This window comes from Globicephala melas, chromosome 3 (assembly GCF_963455315.2).
Source record: "Globicephala melas chromosome 3, mGloMel1.2, whole genome shotgun sequence".
NCBI classification, from domain to species: domain Eukaryota; kingdom Metazoa; phylum Chordata; class Mammalia; order Artiodactyla; family Delphinidae; genus Globicephala; species Globicephala melas.
The window spans coordinates 147,414,632-147,433,875 of NC_083316.1; the positions used below are offsets into that span (position 1 = coordinate 147,414,632).

At 47.3% G+C, this 19,244-nt stretch overlaps 2 protein-coding genes across 4 annotated transcripts in view; both read left to right on the forward strand.

Annotated features, from left to right (window-relative positions):
• The window catches only part of ERGIC1 (endoplasmic reticulum-golgi intermediate compartment 1), a 105,397-nt gene extending 102,671 nt beyond the window's left edge, over positions 1–2,726 (forward strand). For both annotated transcript variants that reach the window (XM_030829919.3, XM_060296611.2), the window contains exon 10: positions 1,194–2,726. In XM_030829919.3, the coding sequence (XP_030685779.1) occupies positions 1,194–1,301 (108 nt within the window). In that variant the 3' untranslated portion in view covers positions 1,302–2,726. The remainder of the gene's footprint in view (positions 1–1,193) is intronic.
• Positions 2,727–10,094: 7,368 nt separating this feature from the next.
• RPL26L1 (ribosomal protein L26 like 1) lies at positions 10,095–18,500 on the forward strand. Of its 2 annotated transcripts, none has more exons than XM_030829918.2 (4): positions 10,095–10,164; positions 10,494–10,670; positions 17,293–17,433; positions 18,188–18,500. In XM_030829918.2, exons 2-4 carry the CDS (start codon positions 10,503–10,505, stop codon positions 18,314–18,316), a joined length of 438 nt encoding a protein of 145 aa, XP_030685778.2. In that variant the 5' UTR covers positions 10,095–10,164; positions 10,494–10,502; the 3' UTR covers positions 18,317–18,500. The 2 variants fall into 2 exon arrangements, with proteins under 2 accessions (XP_030685778.2, XP_060152595.1); XM_060296612.1 differs by having other exon boundaries at positions 10,128–10,168.
• The last annotated feature ends 744 nt before the right edge of the window (positions 18,501–19,244 follow it).

Here is a 19,244-nt window from a genome sequence, read left to right on the forward strand (position 1 = left end):
CCTGTGCCTCAGTTTCCCTGGCTGTAATATAGTTATAAGAATAGTACCTCCCTCTTAGGGTTGGCCTGGGGATTCAGTGAGGTGAGAGGCGTGAGCATTTCAAAGCGTGCCTGGCACAGAAAGGTGCTGTGTAAGTGCTGTCTCTTGTTGTAGTTCTTATATTATTATGTGGCAGGAAGTGAGGAAGTACAGGCATACAGGTGACATTGATGACCATCCCCGTACAACAGCAGTTCTTAATCGGGCAGTTTTGACCTCCAGGGGACATCTGACAATGTTTGGAGACAATGTGTCCTTTCAGTTGTCACAGCAGGGAAGAGAAGGTAGTACTGGCGTCTCATGGGTGGAGGCCCAGGATACCGCTCACCATTCTTCAGAGTACAGGACAGTTCTGACAACAAAGAATTATCTGGTCCCCAAAGTAAATAGGGCCGTAAGAAACTGTGCCCCGATACAAGATTTCTGGTAGCAACATAGGCCCCTCTCTCCTCTGTAGCACTTGCCTTTGTTGTAATTTTGCATTTATCGGTAAGATTGATTACTACCCATCCCGCTGATACAGTACAAGCTTCTGAGGGTGAGAGGAGATTTGTTTCTCACTCCAGCCCATCCAGGCCAGCGCTGCCTATTCAGCCCACCCCAGATGTTACTCAGTCACTGGCAGCACTGGTCCTGGACCTGTCAGACCCAGGTTCAAGTCCCGGTTTTGCCACTTCTTAGCTGTATGACCTTGGGCCAGTGGCACTGCCTTTCTAAACTTCCGTTCCTTCATCTGCAAATGGGATTGTAAATATCTGATAAATTTAGAGTAGAAGTTAAGACCACAGGCTCCAGAATCAAAGACATGCCCAAGTTCGAGTCACAGTTCTGCTACTTATTATGCGAACGTAGTTACCTGTTTAAGCCTCAGTTTCCTCACCTCTGAAATGGGTCTAATAATCCCCCTCCTTTCAGAAGGTTAATATGGGAACGAAAGGAGCTGGTAATGGTTACTTTTATTATTATTTCATTCATCATCCAACAAGTGGAGTTTTTGAGCCCAGAGTATGTTCCAGCCCCTGTTGGTTACCACGTGGTGGGCCTCATGGGGCAGAGCGTCTGCACTTGCTGAGCTCATCATCTCGTAGTTTGGGAGGGGTCTGGCCTGGTGCTCCCTCCAGTGCTGACCTCTGACCTCCCCTCACCCCTTTCAGATTTGTGCCATCATCGGCGGGACCTTCACTGTTGCCGGCATTCTGGACTCGTGTATCTTCACCGCCTCGGAGGCCTGGAAGAAGATCCAGCTGGGCAAGATGCATTGACGACCCGCCTGGCCCGACGGCCGAGGACCCAGGGAGACCGCCAGCCCTGCCTCCAGCGCCCCGTCTCCTCCTGCCCTCTATCTGGCCCAGGATCTGTCTGCGTCCCAAAGTGGGGGTGAGGGGAGGGAGGGGGTGGCTCACGGGTTCGCAGCTACCTCTTTTCCCCATGTTTAACTGTAGATGAATTACACTGCCTGAAGTCTGGGTGCCCCTTTCTTTCCCTGAGGAGCCTCAACACCAGAGTCAGGCAGGGAAGGTTCGGGAATGCTGGAGACCACTCCTGGGAAAACTGCAGTCCTTTCCCCGTTGGGCGAGCAGCTCAGAATCTATGTTGACCAGCTCTCAGCCAGGCTTTGACAATCTCCCCACTGTTTGGTCCCACTAATCACTTGGTTTCTCCCCTGGGCAGCCAGCCTGCAGACCTGGGCTCTGGGCTTTGGACCAGGCTGCCCAAAGGTACCTCCCACCTGGCGCCTTCAACAAAGAATGCTACTTCCCAGGCAAGCCCCTGATACGTGGCCCTGTAGATGGAGCCCTTGCTTCTGCTCCATCCCTTCCTGCCCGACCTAGAGCCCAGGCCTCAAGGCCCTCACCCCCACCCCTTTCTTTTCTTCCCCAGAAGCAGATGCCCAGTTGTTGGGCAGCAGCTGTGTAGACTCAAGTCTGCCCACTGGTCCCTGGGTGCCTGGCGAGTTCCCCCTCCTCTCTCTCTTCATCTTGTTCCTCTGAACCCCCTGCCAATGTGCCTCAGCCCCCGTGCTGTGTGGCCACAGCATGGCTTGGTGGAGGGGCTGGCTGTGACTGGGAAGTCATCCTTGGAGAGCCAGACACGGTTTGTGCACTTATGTCCAGATGGGAAGCATCCTTTTCCGCGACCCTAAGATAATCATGTCTCAGCCTCTCCCAGGCGGCTTGCCGTCGGTCCCAAGGCCTTAGGTGGGGGAAGCAAAGCAGACCAGCCCTTCTCCCATCTTAGCATGTCCACCCTCGGGGCTCCCAAGGCTGTATAGCTCTTGGACCTCTCTGCAACCCAGATGTGGCCCACTTGCCCCACCAAGCTCCCCACTGGCTGGACACACTAACTCGGTCCTGGTTCCTGGGGCAGCTCCACTGTTTCCTCCCTTGCTCTTGGGTGGGTCCCTACCCCACTGCTCCCCCGCTATCCTTCCCCTTTAGTCCTGAAAGGGAGAGGCAATGGTCCAGGCATGAATTACACCCAGGGAATTTTAGGTATGCCCCCCACTTCCCAGGGAGAGAGTCGTCCACCTGTTTTCCATTTATATCAAGATTGTTTGCATACTTTTGTAATTAAGGGGTGTGTAATTAAGGGGAGTGGAAGGCTTTTTTAAATTATCTCTGGATGGTTCAAGTCTCTGCCGTTTGTAATTTTTGACTCTAGATTCCAATTAGAAAAGCTTCCCCTTTTGCATATGAGTTGATGAATGTGAGTGTAAACTGCATTTGGGTATTTCTGGTATCTGTGGCCACTCAGATGGATTTTTTTTTTTTTTTTTTTTTTGGCATTCTCTTCCCCAGTTACAGAAAGGAGCCCCTTGGGTGTGTGAATACGTGTGGCTGTAGAGGGTGGGCAGGGCAGGGTGGGGAAATGGCATGCAAGTGAATTGAAATCCCATGTTTATGCATTTAAAAAAAAAAAACAACTCTTGAGGACATAGGGGATGTCAGTTTCCTATGGAAGAGACACCTCTGACCCATTATTCTTATAAACAAAATCTCAAGGGAAAAAAATGTTAGTTCTTTCTCCACTCATTGGGTTCAAATAGATTAAAAGGCTGATTTTCAGAAATATTGCTGTGTGTTGCTTTCGACTTGATTGTGGCCAGGTAGCCCGGAGGCTGGGATCACAGTCAGAACATTCTAGAGAAGAATTTCATTCTAGAGGGGAGAAACTGGGAAATGCGGAGAAGATCTGTTAGCATGATCAGAAAGTCAGGACCCCTTGGATTCAGTCCTTCCTTTATTGAATCCCTACAGAATGTCCCCTGATCTGCTACTTGCTTTTTTCTTTTTAATTTATTTTATTGAAGTATAGTTGATTTACAACCTTGTGTTAACTTGATCTGCTCACTTTCCAGTTGTGTAGCCTCAGGCCAGGTCCTTAACCTCATGGTGCTGTTGCAGAAATGAAATCTATAATGGGTGCAAATAAGTTATACTGGATCAGAACAAGCTCATGTATGCAGGAAAGTGGTACATAGTAAATTTTCAAAAATGGTAGTTGTTCCGTATAGGTTTTCCCAAATAGAATAAGGGAGATCTGCCATCAGCTGTGAGAAAGGGACTTCCATGGACATTTGCCCAGTCCTTCAAGGCCTTCACTGGAACACCACGGACGTGGATAATAAACACGTCAGAGATGAATGTGAGAGCGAACCAGTCTGCGAGAAACTCTTCACTGACCCTCCCCATTCTCTCTTTAATGTTCTGTGCGATACTTGAATTACTGTGACACTCAAAGCTAGTGATGGAGAGCATATGCCCACCGGTAGTCAAAGAGTCTAGTAAAACTAAGCTGAATACTTTGGAGAGACCTGATAAAGGTGAGTCGCCACGCCCTCCTCAAAATGCTACCGAATTCAGGGAATTCCCTGGCAGTCCAGTGGTTAGGACTCTGCGCTTCCACTGCAGGGGATACTCAGCCCCTACACCCCCCCCCAAAAAACCCCACGAATTCAATGTGAATAAGGCAACTGAAAAGAGTTGGGGTGGGGGAGTCCTTGAGGATTCTGCATTCACATTGAAAGTAAGTTCTCACTCCATGTTAAAGAAAACGAGAAACCTGGAGCCCTGCGGTTGGTTTATGTAAGGACATAGTTTATGTAAGGAAGATGAAGAACTCCAGCAGAGGTTTCTCAATGAAAAGCCTCGCTCAGGGTCAAGAGATGGGCTAATGTGGGATTTTGGGGGTTTTTTTTTTCTTTTTCTTTTTTTAATATTTATTTATTTATTTGGCTGCACCGGTCTTCGTTGTGGCACGAAGGATCTTTGTTGCTGCATGCGGGATCTAGTTCCCTGACCAGGGATAGAACCTGGGCCGCCTGCATTGGTGTTACCGAGTCCAAGCTCGCTCTGCTCGCCGCACGACAGGCCAATAAATAGGGAGACAACGTGTTGAGGCAAGGAATACAACTTTATTCAGAAAGCCAGCAGACGGAAAAGATGGTGGACTAGAGTCCCCCCAAAAACCATCTGGGGTCTGGATGCCAGTTTCTTTTATAGAATCAGAGAGGGAAGTAAAGTAAAAAGGTACATAGAGAGGGAGAGGCGAGGAGGAAGTAAAGTAGAAGGGCCATCAGTCTTGCAAAACATCTCCTGGAGTGGCCGGCCTCCGGGAGGGGATGTGTTAGTTTCTTCTTTCTTGCAGCCATTCACAGGTGGGTAGGGTTCCCTGAGGCAGGCCATTATGTATGATTATAATAAAAGCAACGAAAAGCAAAGCCTAAAGTCAAAGAAACAGATCCAACATGGAGTCAAAATTGGCTCTTCCCTGTTACACTGGGAGCGCAGTCTTGACCGCTGGACCACCAGGGAAGTCCCGGGCCGATGTGTTTTAAGTTGATGTAAAACCTTTAAGGTATATGTGTGTCATTTTTATGATTTCTCCCTTGAACCAGTTCTTTCAGTTACCTAACCAAGTGCAGACTATCGTGTTTTCGTGCAAGAGGATTTCTCAATCAGGGCTCATGGTGCAAACCCAGAGAGGTGTAGGTGACGGTTTGGGGGCTGTGGTGGTTCAGGCAGAAAAGGCTTCTCCTGGGGAGGTGTTGCAGCTGCAGAAGAGGTGAAGTCGGAGAGGTGCTTCGGTGAGGAGCGACCCTCATGCTGAACTCACACTGCTTGGGGTCGAGGTGGGGCTGTGAACCTTGGGAAGAAGTGGGGTGTGGCAGTGCGGCTCATGAGTGGCAGCTGTATAGTTTTTATAACTAAAAGTCACAAATTTGCTTTTGTTCTTGCCCGAAACAAAGGTACACATTTTCTCAATGTGCCAGGGCACTGGCGGTCCTGATCCCTTTTTAAGAAGCTGGTTCCTTAGCTGCTCCAGCAGGTAGATGTCGCGGTCCAGAAATGTGAGGGGGCCTGTGTAGAGAACATTCACCCAAGACCCTCCCCTCCCCTGCCCCCCAGCAGCTGTCTTCTGTCAGTTTTGTGGTGATGAGGTCATGCACTTTATTCTGACCAAAATAACTTATTTTTATCTCAACTCTGGTAGTAATAGCTACCAAGAGTTAGGCATTCTCCACGTGCCAGGCAAGGAGTGCTTGTTCAGGTCTTGTCTTTTTTAATCCTCACAGCAATCCTACAAGGTGGCTGTTACCTCGTTTTTAGGAAGAAGAAAACAGAGATTTAAGTAACTTAGTCACAGAGCTAGCACGCGGTGAAGCTGGAATTCAAACCCACGTCCGCCTGACTCCAGGGTTATGGAGAATTGTATGGTTCTGGCTTACTCGCCACAGACTTCTCTGTCAAAAGGCTAAACCGACCCCCCTACCCCCCCCAAAAAAAAGGGGGTGGGTGGGAATTGAAAGTAGTGAGGGTACTGTCGTTTTCTGTTTTCTTCCTTTTAAACAGCCTGCAGGACCTCCCTGGTGGCGCATTGGTTAAGAATCTGCCTGCCAATGCAGGGGACAGGGGTTAGATCCCTGGTCCGGGAAGATCCCACATGCCTCGGAGCAACTAAGCGCATGCGCCACAACTACTGAGCCTGCGAGCCACAACTGCTGAGCTCATGCACCGCAACTACTGAAGCCCACGTGCCTAGAACCCGTGCTCCGCAACAAGAGAAGCCACTGCAATGAGAAGCCCGTGCACCGCAATGAAGAGTACCCCCCGCTCGCCGCAACTAGAGATAGCCCACGCACAGCAATGAAGATCCAACGCAGCGAAAAAATAAATAAATAAAATTTAAAAATAAAAAATAAATTCAAAACAGCCTACAAAAGAAAGCCAAGTTGAACATTGGGGATCTTCTTAAGCAAAAATTTAAAACCCTTACAACATGATTTTAATTACACAAATAATACATGCTCATAGCTCCACTGAAGGAAAGGCAGAAAAGAGCAAAAAGGGAAAAATGAAAAAGGAAAATTAAAGTTACCCATAATCCCACTAATCAGGGATCATCATTGTTAATGTTTTAGTGATATTCTTCCGTAAACAAAATCGGATCATGCTGTTAACATTATTTTGTAGTTTACTTTTTTCCTTACATAATGGACGCCTTCCAATGTTAATAACAGTAGATCTCCTCATCATCTTATTGGCTACCAGATAACAATAATCATATTGAATATCTCATGGTGGATCACATTCAGCCTCTGCTCCCATCTCATTCAGAATCTCTTTTCTCACCTGTAACAGGGACAATTTAAAGGGTTGTTTAGCAGAATAAATAAGGTAATGTTCGTAAAGCTGTTAGCACAATGTGTGAGTAAAATGCTCAGCCTAATACAACTAGCCATTATTATTCACTCATTTAAGAAATAATAATTTCTGGGAATTCCCTGGTGATCCAGCGGTTAAGACTCCGTGCTTTCCTTGCCGAGGGCCCGGGGTTCAATCCCTAGTCAGGGAACTGAGATCCCACAAGCCGCGCAGCGTGGCTTAAATAAATAAACTTTTTCTTTTTTAAAGAAATACTTTCTACCATGTATTAAGTGCTTACTTTGTGCCGGACGTTGTGCTGAGGGTTCATTGAATCCTGACACCAAACTGATGAGGTGGGTACTCTCATCATTCCCATTTCACAGATGAGGAAAGTGAGTGACCAAGAGGCTAAATATCTTATCCAAAAGCTCCAGAGCCGGGAAGTGGTGGATATCCAAACCCAGGCAGCCGGAATCCAGGGCTCTCACACTTTCCCACCACATCACCCTCTGCCTTGGAGACATAAAAATATTTTCCTGGCCTATCCTCTGAGCCCGGCACTGTGCTAGGCCCTGGGGCTTCTACGCCAGTCCCTGTGCATGTTTCCAAGGTAGGCATGAAGCAGGATAGTAGCCAATTCTACTAAATCCTTATTAGAACGACAGAAACCCTGGCTGAGGTTCTCTCACCATCTTATCTGGCGATGTCCTTGTAGCTGTCTTAATTCTGTTGAGCCACAGGGGGCAGAGGGCAGGGGTAAAGAAAAGCCTTACTGCCCTGGTTGAGCGTGAACAATCTTGATAATCTTGGGTTGTAATGATCTACCCTCACATGGCTGCCCCTCACCAGTGAGGCCCTGTGCTCCTTGGGAGCGGGGACGGGACTTCACTCCTCCCCAGATCTCTTTGATCTAGCCCTGTACCTGTGGCTCCACGTAGGTACCAAATAAATGGTGAATAAATTAATGAGCAAATGGATGAATGTGTGGGTAAATGGCTTAATGAATGTGATAGGGAAGTAATGAATGAGCAGAGAAGGAGCCAGTGAGCAAGTGAATGAATGACTGCATGAATGAATGAATTCATCAGGGGGCTGTGGTCTGATGAACACTGTGAGGGCTGCTCTGAGAAGCCCTCTATGACCATCTATGTGCACTCGGTCACAATGGCGTCTGCCCCTGCCATGCCCATGAGAAGTGTCTTCCTTTCTCCCCCCCAGATTTATTGAGATATAACGGACCTATAATATTCTGTAAGTTTAAGGTGTGCGACGTGTTGATTTGATACACTTACATACTGCCTCATGATTACCACAGCATTAGTTATCACTTCCAGCACCTCACATAATTACCATTTCTTTTGTGTGTGTGTGTCTGTGTGTGGTGAGGACATTTAAGATCTTCCTTTCTTATGACTGTTCCCCCCACGTCCTTACTCTTGGAGCCTATAATGGGTGGTCTTTCAGTTGCTATTGCCTCAACAAATTTCACCCCGCTTACTGCTGCTACCCTGGCTTCTGCAGACAGCCCAGGTGTAGCCATCCTCCCTGAGTCTGAAGGCCAGAGGGCTCCAACACTGACCTCAGGGGATCTGGAATTAAACCTTAAACAGCACCCAGCAAGTCTAGAGATCAAGCCAGATGCCACTGTTGATCATGAGTATGAGTAAATGCTGGTATTTCATAATTTCATCACCATATGTTAGGGAACACCCAAACTGGGAGAGAACAGGGGACCTGCCTGAGTCAGGCAAGTCTTTCTTTTTTTTTTGGCTCCACCGCGGGCATGCGGGAACTTAGTTCCCCCACCAGGGATCATCGAACTCGTGTCCCCTGCAGTGGAAGCACGGTGTCTTAACCACTGGACCGCCAGAGAAGTCCCATCTCTTCTTTCTATCTGGCGTCTGGTACAAAGTAGGCGCTCAACAGATATGAATTGAATGAGTCAATCCATTCAATGAATCCATTCAACCAATCACTGAGAGCCTCCCGCACAGCGGAGCCAGGATTGGAGGCCTCTCATTCCCAGAGGCCGCGCAGAGGGACTCTCAGTCTGACGAGAGGGGTGGTGCCGGCGACACTGGGTTGCCTTACCCAGGCGGGAGGCGGAGCTCGGGCACCACCAGGCGGGGCGAGGCGGGGACAAGGTGGGCAGGGCGGGGTGGTGGGGGCCGGAATGAGTGGGGCGGGGCAATAGCTACAAACCCGCAGGCGCGCTAGTCTGCAGAATCCCGGCTGCCCTAGCCGGCTTTTAAAGAAGACTCTCAACGGAGTTAAAAGGGGGGAGAGAGCACAGCTTCAGTTAGCATGGCGCATTGCACGTGTTTACATCAAACACGGAAAGCTTACAGTTTGCGTCATTGGGAGTTAATGGCAAAAGTCTGACTCTGGTGAGGCCTGTCCTTAGGGCTGTCCTGGAGCAAGGCCTCCGCTCTCTTTAGGAATAATAGGTGGCTGTAATTGAGCGCTATGCGCCAGACACTGTTCTAAACACAAGAAACGGATTAACTCATTTAGTCCTCGTAACAACTCTATGAGTCATCTACTTAAGATCATCCCCATTTCACAGATAAGGAGCCAAGGTCCAGCAACGTGAAGAGGCACTTGGGTTCAGGTCTCACTACAACTCCAGCTCTTCTAAAAAGGGCTAGAAGACTGGGGTGAAATTTGTTTGTTTGGTACGCAGGCCTCTCACTGTTGTGGCCTCTCCCGTTGCGGAGCACAGGCTCCGGACGCGCAGGCTCAGCGGCCATGGCTCACGGGCCCAGCCACTCCGCGCCATGTGGGATCTTCCTGGACCGGGGCACGAACCCGTGTCCCCTACATCGGCAGGCGGACTCTCAACCACTGCGCCACCAGGGAAGCTCTGGGGTGAAGTTTTGCAAAGCCAAGTGGTTGGTTTGTAATGACGCTCAAACATGCGTGCGCCTCAAAATCTTTGGTGAGGGGAAGTGCTTGCTCTAAATTCAGAGCCCCAGACCCCGACCTAACGCTGTCTGATTTTGCAGGGCTGTGGTGGAACACAAAAATCTGCATTTTGAACAGGCTCCTCGGTGATTTTGAAGAAGCAAGTTAGCCGATTGCATTTACAGCAATGTTAAATCATGATGTTAAATTACCCCTACCATACGCCTAGACGACCTCTGCGGAGGGTAACGGGCAAAGAGTTTGGGGTAGGAGAGAGACTACTGATAATGTACCTATTAAAAGAACATCAACAAGCCTTTATTGCAGGCCCTACAAAAGTGCCCCTTCTCCCCAGCGGCACGAAGTCACCGGGTTCCAGGCATGACTCCCGGAGCCGCCTAGCGCTCCCGTGGCCCCCGAAAACGAGGCACTGCGATCCCACCCCATGCCGGAGGGGGCGCTATTCAGTTTCGTTCCGATAGGAATGGAGCATTGCTTTCTTTCTGCGCTTGCGCGGCAAGGAAGCCTCACTTCCGGCCTTGCGCGCCCAGGGTCTGAAACCTGCGGTCGCCAGGTAGGTGAGTGCAGGGGCTGCCTGCCTCCCTGGAGGTGTCTCTGCGGGACCCCGAACCGTGCAGTCCGAGCCCTCCTCCCTCAGTTAGCCTCAAGGTCCCAGTGCCACCTTCGGCCCAGATCCGTTTAGTCAAGCATGTGCTCCCCACGCACGCTTTCCTCTGTGTAACACCCAGACCCCTCACATCCTTCGTTTTCCTTCAGTCGCCTTCTTCCGAGGCCACCTCCCTAGAGCCCTTGCGCAGGGATGGGAGAAGTGTCCCGGATGCAGAGAATGCCCCGGTACCCCATTGAGCGTCCCTTCTCCCTCTCCCTTGCCTTTCTTTGCAGACCGTCACCATGAAATTCAACCCCTTCGTGACCTCGGACCGCAGCAAAAACCGCAAACGTCACTTCAATGCCCCCTCCCACGTGCGCAGGAAGATCATGTCGTCTCCACTCTCCAAGGAGCTGCGGCAGAAATACAACGTTCGCTCCATGCCCATCCGCAAGGACGACGAGGTCCAGGTATGTGTCCTCCGGGCTCTAGTTACCCAGCTGCGTGGCGCTCGGGCGCCGCCTTTGCCTGAGAACGTCGAGTGTGCTTGGACGTGGAGGACTGGCAGGTAATGTGAGCCTGCAGATGTGTTAGACCGGAGATGGGGCCCAGAGTCACCAGAGAGCGCCTGTCCAGCCTAATTTAGAGCATTCCAACTCAATTCTTTAATAATAATAATTTGAGAAATATACTGTACCAACCAAGCAAAACTCTTGTTTTCTTATTTTGTCTGCGGAGGCTGCTAGTTTGCCAGGCATTACCCAGGGTGGCTATTTGAACCAGACTTTGCAGGGGAATGTTTTGCAGTAAGAGTAGGGTCTTGTTATCATTGAGTTTAGTGGAAGCTGGGCATTTGATGGTGCTGGACTTGGCAGGGAGAATGGAGAAGCAGCAGCAAGTCAGAGGCCTGAAATTGTGAGAGTACGGCCCATGTGAGAAAGTATAAGCCCTCTGTTCTCTGTGACTGGAGCTTAGGATTAGGATGTGTAGTAGAGAGGGGAAGTGAGGGTGAGTAAAATAGACAGGGGCTATGTTCATTCCTCGAGGGAATATTTATTGAGCACTTACCAGGCAGTGTTCCCTAGAACACTAACAGTGCACAGGACCTACAGGCCCCTCTTAAAACCTCAGCACTATTGACTTCTTGGGCTGGATAATTCTTTGTTGTGCTGAGCTCTCCTGTGCACTGTAGGATGTTTAGCAGCATCCCTGGTCTCTCCCCACTAGATGCCAGTAGCACCTCCTCACAGTTACGACAAGCAGAAATATTTCCAGGTATTGCCCAGTGTCTCTGGGGAGCAAAATCCACCCCTGCCACCCTCCCCCAGTTGAGAACCATTGTTTTAGAGAATGAAGTAAGGGATTTGGTGGATCACCTAAGGCACTGGGACTCTGAAGCTTTGAGGAGGAAAAGACTGGAAGCAGGGGATAAGTTAGGCTGAGATTGTAACAGGAATAGCATAGAAAAAGATAATTCAGAAGTAGGGTTCAACCTCTTCTCTCCTGGATCCTTCCCATCAGGCATGTTCTAGAATGGGGGGGATTGCAAATGCCTCTAGGGTCTAGTTAGGCAAATTAAAGGAAGTGGGCTCTTTTAAGGGAGATAGTCATATACCCTCAGCCCATTGCTGCGCTAGGGAAATGAAGACTCTTCAGTTACGTTCAGTTGTTGTCAGATTCTTCAGTTTTGCAAGAGACCTGGAAAATCTGGACTCTTTACTTTATAGAAACTGCTCTTGGCTGAGATCACCAATAACCTCTTATTTATTTATGTATGTATGTATGTATTTACTTATTGCTGCATTGGGTCTTTGTTGCTGCGTGGGGCTTTCTCTTTCTTGCGGTGCACGGGCTTCTCTTGTTGTGGGGCATGGGCTCTAGGTGCGTGGGCTTCAGTACTTGTGGCACGTGGGCTCACTAGTTGCGGCTCGTGGGGTGTAGAGTGCAGGCTCAGTAGTTGTGGCGCATGGGCTTAGTTGTTCCACAGCATGTGGGATCGTCCCGGACCAGGGCTTGAACCCGTGTCCCCTGAATTGGCGGCAGATTCTTAACCACTGTGCCACCAGGGAAGTCCCCACTGACCTCTTTGTGACTAAATTCAGTGGTCACATCTTGGTCTCACTGTCCTTGACTTTTGTTTTTGTTTTTTTTCTGGCTGCGTTGAGTCTTTGTTGCTGCGTGTGGGCTTTCTCTAGTTGCAGCGAGCGGGGGCTACTCTTCATTGTGGTGCACGGGCTTCTCATTGCCGTGTCTTCTCTTGTGGAGCACGGGCTCTCGGTGCGTGGGCTTCAGTAGTTGTAGCACGCGAGCTCAGTAGTTGTGGCTCACGGGCCCTAGAGTGCAGGCTCAGCAGTTGTGGCGCACGGGCTTAGTTGCTCTGCAGCGTGTGGGATCTTCCCGGACCAGGGCTCGATCCCATGTCCCCTGCATTGGCAGGCGGATTCTTAACCACTGCGCCACCAGGGAAGCCCTGTCCTTGACTTTTTCAGCAGCATTTGGCATAGGTTGCACCACCTTACTTCTTGAAACAGCTTCTCTTTTTAGCTTCTGTGACACTTCAGGCTCACAATTTACTTGCAACTTCCCAGACTCCTTTGCTGGCTATTTCTCCTCTGCCTGCTCCCTAAATGCTGGAGTTTGTCACAGGGCCTGCACCTGGTCTTCCACTGGCTGGCCTACATGGTCTACCTAGATGGTAATATTTATTCCTAAAGTTTTAAATGTCTGCTCTGTGCTAACACCTTCCTCTTTTACATCCCAGTCCAAACTACTTTTCTGACCACAGAGCTGTAGATCTAACTGCCTGCTGAACATCTGTATTGGGATATCTCACAGACATCTCAAGCTTCTTATGCATGAGATCCTGATATTCCCACTGCCTCTAAAATCTGATTCTCGTCCCATCTTTCACACCTCAGTAAGTGACACTTCTATCTCCCCACTTAGGTATATCATAAACCTTTAAATTATTATTAACTTTCCCTAACCCCTCTCTTCTAATCGATCACTAAGTCTTGTTGATTTTACCTCCAAAGTACCTCTTGAATCTGACCACTTCTTTATATTTCCATTTTAGTTCAAAGCATTTGTAGCTTCCACTGTTACTGTAGTCCATTCTCCACAGAGTGGCATTGTTTGCAAATCAGATCCTGCTTAAAACCTGTCAGTGGTGCTTGATGTGCTGACGGCAAAATCTAAATCTCTGACAAGGCCCTGCGTGAGCCAGTCCAGGTCTAATTCTCTGACCTCATCTCATCTTATTATCCCCCACATGCTCTGTACTTCAAACACATTGGTCTTTTCAGGTCCTTAAATGCACCTAAAAAAAAAAAAAAAAAAAAAAGAAATGCACCTAAATCTTTTCTCTCTCTGCATCTTTGTCCAGAATGCTCCCTCTGCCTGGAGTGCTCTTCTCCCCTTTACCTGGCTAACTCCTCCTTTTGCAGGTCTTATATTAATGTCAGTTCCTCAGAAAAGCCTTCCCAGATACTTTACTCAGTATTTTAGTATAGCATCCTTTATTCTTTTTTCATAGCAATGAACACAATTTGAGGTCTTTTTTTAAAAAAACTGAGGCATAATTTACATACAGTGAAACGCACAGGTGAGTTTTGGCAGATGTAAAACCATGTAGCGTCACCCTAATATGACGTAGACCATTTTTTATCATCTCAGTATCTTCCCATGTGCCCTGTTCCAGTTAGGATTATATATTTGCATGTTTACCTCTCAGCTGCCTACTGCCCATCAGACTAAGCTCTGTGAGGTCAGAGAACTCTTCTTTTTTGTTACCTGACCTCAGTGCAGAGCCTGGCACACAACAGGGGCAAAATCAATATTTATTGAATGGATGAAAACTGTTGACGGGTTGGAATTGGAAGATGAGATAAAGAAAAGGAGGGCAGGGGCTTCCCAGGTGGTACAGTGGTTAAGAATCCACCTGCCAACACAGGGGACACGGGTTCGAGCCCTGGTCCGGGAAGATCCCACATGCCGCGGAGCAACTAAGCCCATGTACCACAACTACTGAGCCTGCGCTCTAGAGCCTGCGAGCCACAACTACTGAGCCCACGTGTCACAACTACTGAAGCCCATGCGCCTAGAGCCCGTGCTCCGAAACAAGAGAGGCCACTGCAATGGGAAGCCTGTACACCGCAACGAAGAGTAGCTCCCGCACGCCGCAACTAGAGAAAGATGGTACGCAGCAACAAAGACCCAACACAGCCAAAAATAAATAAATTAAATAAATAATTTTTTTTAAATGTGTAAAAAAAAAAAAAAGGAGAAGGAGGGCAGGGGAGAAGGAGCTGCCGTTTTTTTAATGCCTGTGGGGTTATGAATGGTTTCCTTTTTAGATATGAAGAAAATGAAACTCAGGTAAAGTAATAAAGAATAATATAGAAAATGAGTGTCTGAACCAGGAATCCAGGTCTCTTAACTCCAAAGGCCATACTGGGTAAGCACTTCTCTGAGCAGGAGAATAAAATCGTCCCAATTAGGTTTGTTAAAACTGCCTTTTCTCTCTTGGGATCTTCTAAGTCTCACCTACCTCTCTCTGAGCAGTTGACTATGCCTCCTGCTTTACAGAGGAAATTCGAACTATTGTCCAGGATCTTGCACAACTCCCGGCTCCACACCCTCTGGCTTACCTGCAGTTGCACCCCTCCCATCTTCATTCTCTCCTGTTACAGTGAAAGAGAAATCTCTGCTTCTGTGTAAGCTATCCTGCTGCCACTGCATGTGACATCCACCACTCTCTTCTGCCCTCTTGAGATCCTTCTATCCATTATCCCCTTTCTCTACAGTTTCCTTTACCTCTTCCTCCATACTTGTTCCTTCTCACCAGCATTTAAACATATTCATGTTTCCCCCTCTTTAAAAATAGAAAATTATCAAAAAAAAAATAGAAAATTATCCCTTAACTTCACATCCACGTTGAACATGTGTCCTCTCTCTCATCCTCTTCAGATCCAAGCTCCTTGGGTCAGTCTTTTTTCACCTTCGTCTTCTCACCTCTGGTGAACTCATTACCTTATCGTAACGGCTTCCATCCCACTGCTCCACCAAAAGCACTGTAGCCATGACCACCAGTGACCAGCTTGTTGTCATCTGTTACTTTATCCTTCTAGCAGTTGACCATCCTAGGGCATTTGACCTTCTTGTCTTGGCTACTCTAACACCACACTTCCTGGTTTGCCATTCTTCCTGGCCACTTCAGTCTCTTTTGTAAGCTCTTCCAAAATGTTGGCTTTTCTTAGATTTCTACATTCCCGTACCACCTGCTCCCTAAGTAAAATCAAGCTTTGAGTTGCCATCTCTTCGGATGACTCGCAGGTCTTTGTCACCAGCCCAGTTGGCCTTCCTGCTCTGTATGGAATTTTCATGTTCCATGCCTCCGGGAAAGGCACATCCATCCATCCAGTTGCCCAGCCAGACTCTGGATGTCATCCTCGCCTCTTCTCCTTCACCTTTCCACAGTCGATTGAGTCTTATCCTGTCTCCCTCCTCGCTGGGTCTAGCGTTTGTCCACTGCTCTTTATCACGGGTGTCCCTTTGACTCCTTTTATTAACACCTTTCTTCAATCAGGATGATACTTAATAGGGGCTTTTTCACCTACTTTTCCCATGTGAGGGTCTCTGGTCACGTAGACTGTGGTGGATCTTCAGTGAGGCATGCATGGCTGTTGTCTTTTCAACCTGAAAATCACCGTGGTGAGTAAGCTGAACAATGTAGGTAGACATTTTAGGAGTATTGAGATTCGCCAATTCTTTACATGTGCTATTTCCTCTGTGCTTATATGGCTACATTTTTAGGGAAACCATAATCTAGTTAGTTTTTGAATAGAATTGGAGCATGAGCTGATTTTTAGTTGCAGAAGTAGCCCACAAGATTTTAATTTAACGTTTTTTTTCTGACTATAAAATATTTGTATTAATTGTAGAAATCTTGAAATTTAGAAGAACATAAATTAAAAAATAGTCATCAGTAATTCTCCTTCCTTCCTAATGGCAACCATTATTGACATTTGGATATATCTTCATCTCATGTTACATGTCATATACATATATGAAGCATATACACGTAAGATTCAGACTATATATATAGCCTTGTATTCTTTTTTCTCTAAAGGTCATATCTTGAGCATTTTCCTTGGTCATAAATTGTTTTTTGAAAACATGGGGTTTTAGATGGTTGCCTGAGAATCTCAATATAATTTTTTTTTAAATTGAAGTATAGTTGATTTACAATGTTGTGTTAGTTTCTGGTGTACAGCAAAGTGATTCAGTTACTAAGTATAATTTCTTTAACCATTCTCTGTTTAGATCTTGAGAGTGATTATATATTTTTTTATTTTACTTTTTGTAAAAAATTGAGCTATAATTGATGTATAAGACGTATTAGTTTTATTTATTTATTTATTTTTAATATTTATTTTTGGCTGCGCTGGATCTTCGTAGCTGTGTGCGGGCTTTCTCTAGTTGCGGCGAGCGGGGGCTACTCTTCGTTGCAGTGCACGGGCTTCTCATTGTGGTGGCTTCTCTTGTTGTGGAGCATGGGCTCTAGACGCATGGGCTTCAGTAGTTGTGGCACACGGGCCCTAGAGCGCAGGGAGTTCAGTAGTTGTGGCATGTGGGCTTAGTAGTTATGGTGCACAGGCTTAGTTGCTCCACGGCATGTGGGACCTTCCTAGACCAGGAATCGAACCCATGTCCCCTGCACTGGCAGGTGGATTCTTAACCACTGGACCACCAGGGAAGTCCCTAACATGTATTAGTTTTAGATGTACAGCGATTATATTTTTTTACTCTCAGGACTAGTCATGTGATGACCATCTTAGTTCAAGGAATGTTTTGTTCAGGTAAGAGAAGAAAAAAATACAGGCAAAGAATTTCCACCTGACTTAGAATAATACAAAGCAGCTTTATACCAAAAAAAAAAAACCCCAGCTGATTTTGATTGAATCAAAATTCAAAATTTGACTGAATACAAAAAGTTCTATTTTTAGCCTGTGTGTTCCTGATAATTAGTTTCCTCACTATGATGTTCAAGCATTAGAAATGGGGAGAATTCTCTTTTGTATTTTCTCTCAGGTGGTTCGAGGACACTACAAAGGTCAGCAAATTGGCAAGGTAGTCCAGGTGTACAGAAAGAAATATGTCATCTACATCGAGCGGGTGCAGCGCGAGAAGGCTAATGGCACAACTGTCCACGTGGGCATTCACCCAAGCAAGGTATGGCCTGGGACTGCGCAGTGGTAGTGGGCGTATAGCATAGCATTCCTACTAGAGTTGTTGGCTGTTGGTACTTTCTGCACAGGCGGCCATGGTAAGGACTTCCTTGGGAGGAAGGCTTGGTTGGTTCACTGGCTTAGTGATATCATGAGGGATCCAGTTCCTTTCCCTGTCTGTTTTGTCATCCTTGATGAAGGCCCCGTCTGCAAGCTGGTAGCAAGAGTGTTCCAGGCATTCCAGGCATCACTTTCCCACTAGAGAGTGTTCAGAGGGAGAAGAGAGAACACCTCTTCCTTCGGCCCTCACACCCACCTGGTGGAATATGCTGTTCCTCCTTTAACCTCCCATTTTATACGTTATATTGTAGGGTCTCCCCTCCAGAGTTTCAGATCCTCAAGGGCAGAATGGTTGGGTCTCACTCATCTTTATGATCTCTGTATTGCCCAGCAGCTGGTGGGAATGCAGGTATTTTTAAAACAACGCATTTTGCCAGCCAAGGGCAAATTATACTGCCGACGTGGATAGGCAAACCATCCATGTGGGTAGTATAATGTTTCACAAGCTAAATGACACTTCGTACCACTAAATTATCTAAATGGTCTTCTAGATCCTCAAGAGTTAGGAGCTGGGCATTGGGTAGCAGAAGAAGGAACCCAAGCTACTGTTGTCGAGGGAAGATCTGCTGGTTATAAGTCCTTTCTCCTTAAAAAAATATATATATATTCAATATCTGTTTGTTCTCTCATGCTAACAGGTGGTTATCACTAGGCTAAAACTGGACAAAGATCGGAAAAAAATTCTTGAACGCAAAGCCAAATCTCGACAAGTTGGAAAAGAGAAAGGCAAATATAAGGAAGAACTTATTGAGAAAATGCAGGAATGAATATAACCTTTTGTGCAACCACGGTTATCTGTAGATTCTTTTGCCTGGTGTGTATTTCTTTGAAACTTTTCCAGGTGTCTCTGGAACATTTCATTTCCTTCCTGTTTCGTTATTGATATGTGGCTCTGTATATCTACTTTTGCTGTTTCGATTAATAATTTTATGAATAAAAATTGGACACGTTTTCTTGTTCCAAAACATATTTATTGCCTTTTAGATAAAATCCATCTTACTTTCAGTTCCCCACTGCCAGTCTTTCACATGCTTAATCTACAGGGCAGCACAATATAGCAGCAGTGAGGTTAAGACAGCCCTGCTCCTGCCTGGACCCTCACACCGACGGGGCAGACAGGACAGGGCTCTGGTCCCTGACACAGAGGTTGACCCACTCAGTGTAGGTCCGGCTGTGAACTGGCACACACAGAGGGCAGTGCTGCTCAGCACTCACACTCAGGCCTGCCAGTCTGCTCTCTGGCCAGCTTCCTCTCCCTCACACCCCAACCAAACCCAAGGGCATGCAGCTTGCGGACCCAGCTGCCCTGCCCAAGTCTTGACCTTGCTAGTGCTATTTCCATGTGACTGAAATGCCCTCCTCTTTCCCGGGGCTAACTCAGAAAACTGACAGTCTACAGGCAAGACTTGGTTTACAAATAGATTTGGCTTGTCCTTCTGTTTTCATAATTTAAAATTAATTTCCAACATTTAAAACTTATGAGATCACAGAGAAATCCAGATATTGTGCTTCATCTAGCTGCATGAGGCCCTGATCCTGCGCAGCATCAGTTGTGTGGAGCCAGGGTACCCTGTTGTCTACCCCCAGTGGCATCTGAGTTTTAGACCCCAGGTCTAACTTCTAGTCATTCTTTACGATTAGCTTCAGAGCCACATCTAGAATCCTCCCTTGCCAACCCTGGGATAAATAATCTAT

What these genes read in the sequence shown, in the direction of transcription:
- RPL26L1 (XM_030829918.2), top strand. Translation starts at nt 10,503, where the DNA reads ATGAAATTCAACCCCTTCGTGACCTCGGACCGCAGCAAAAACCGCAAA. An exon ending in GCAAGGACGACGAGGTCCAG is followed by an intron (nt 10,671 to 17,292) that starts GTATGTGTCCTC and finishes ATTTTCTCTCAG; the next exon opens with GTGGTTCGAGGACACTACAA. An exon ending in TGGGCATTCACCCAAGCAAG is followed by an intron (nt 17,434 to 18,187) that starts GTATGGCCTGGG and finishes TCATGCTAACAG; the next exon opens with GTGGTTATCACTAGGCTAAA.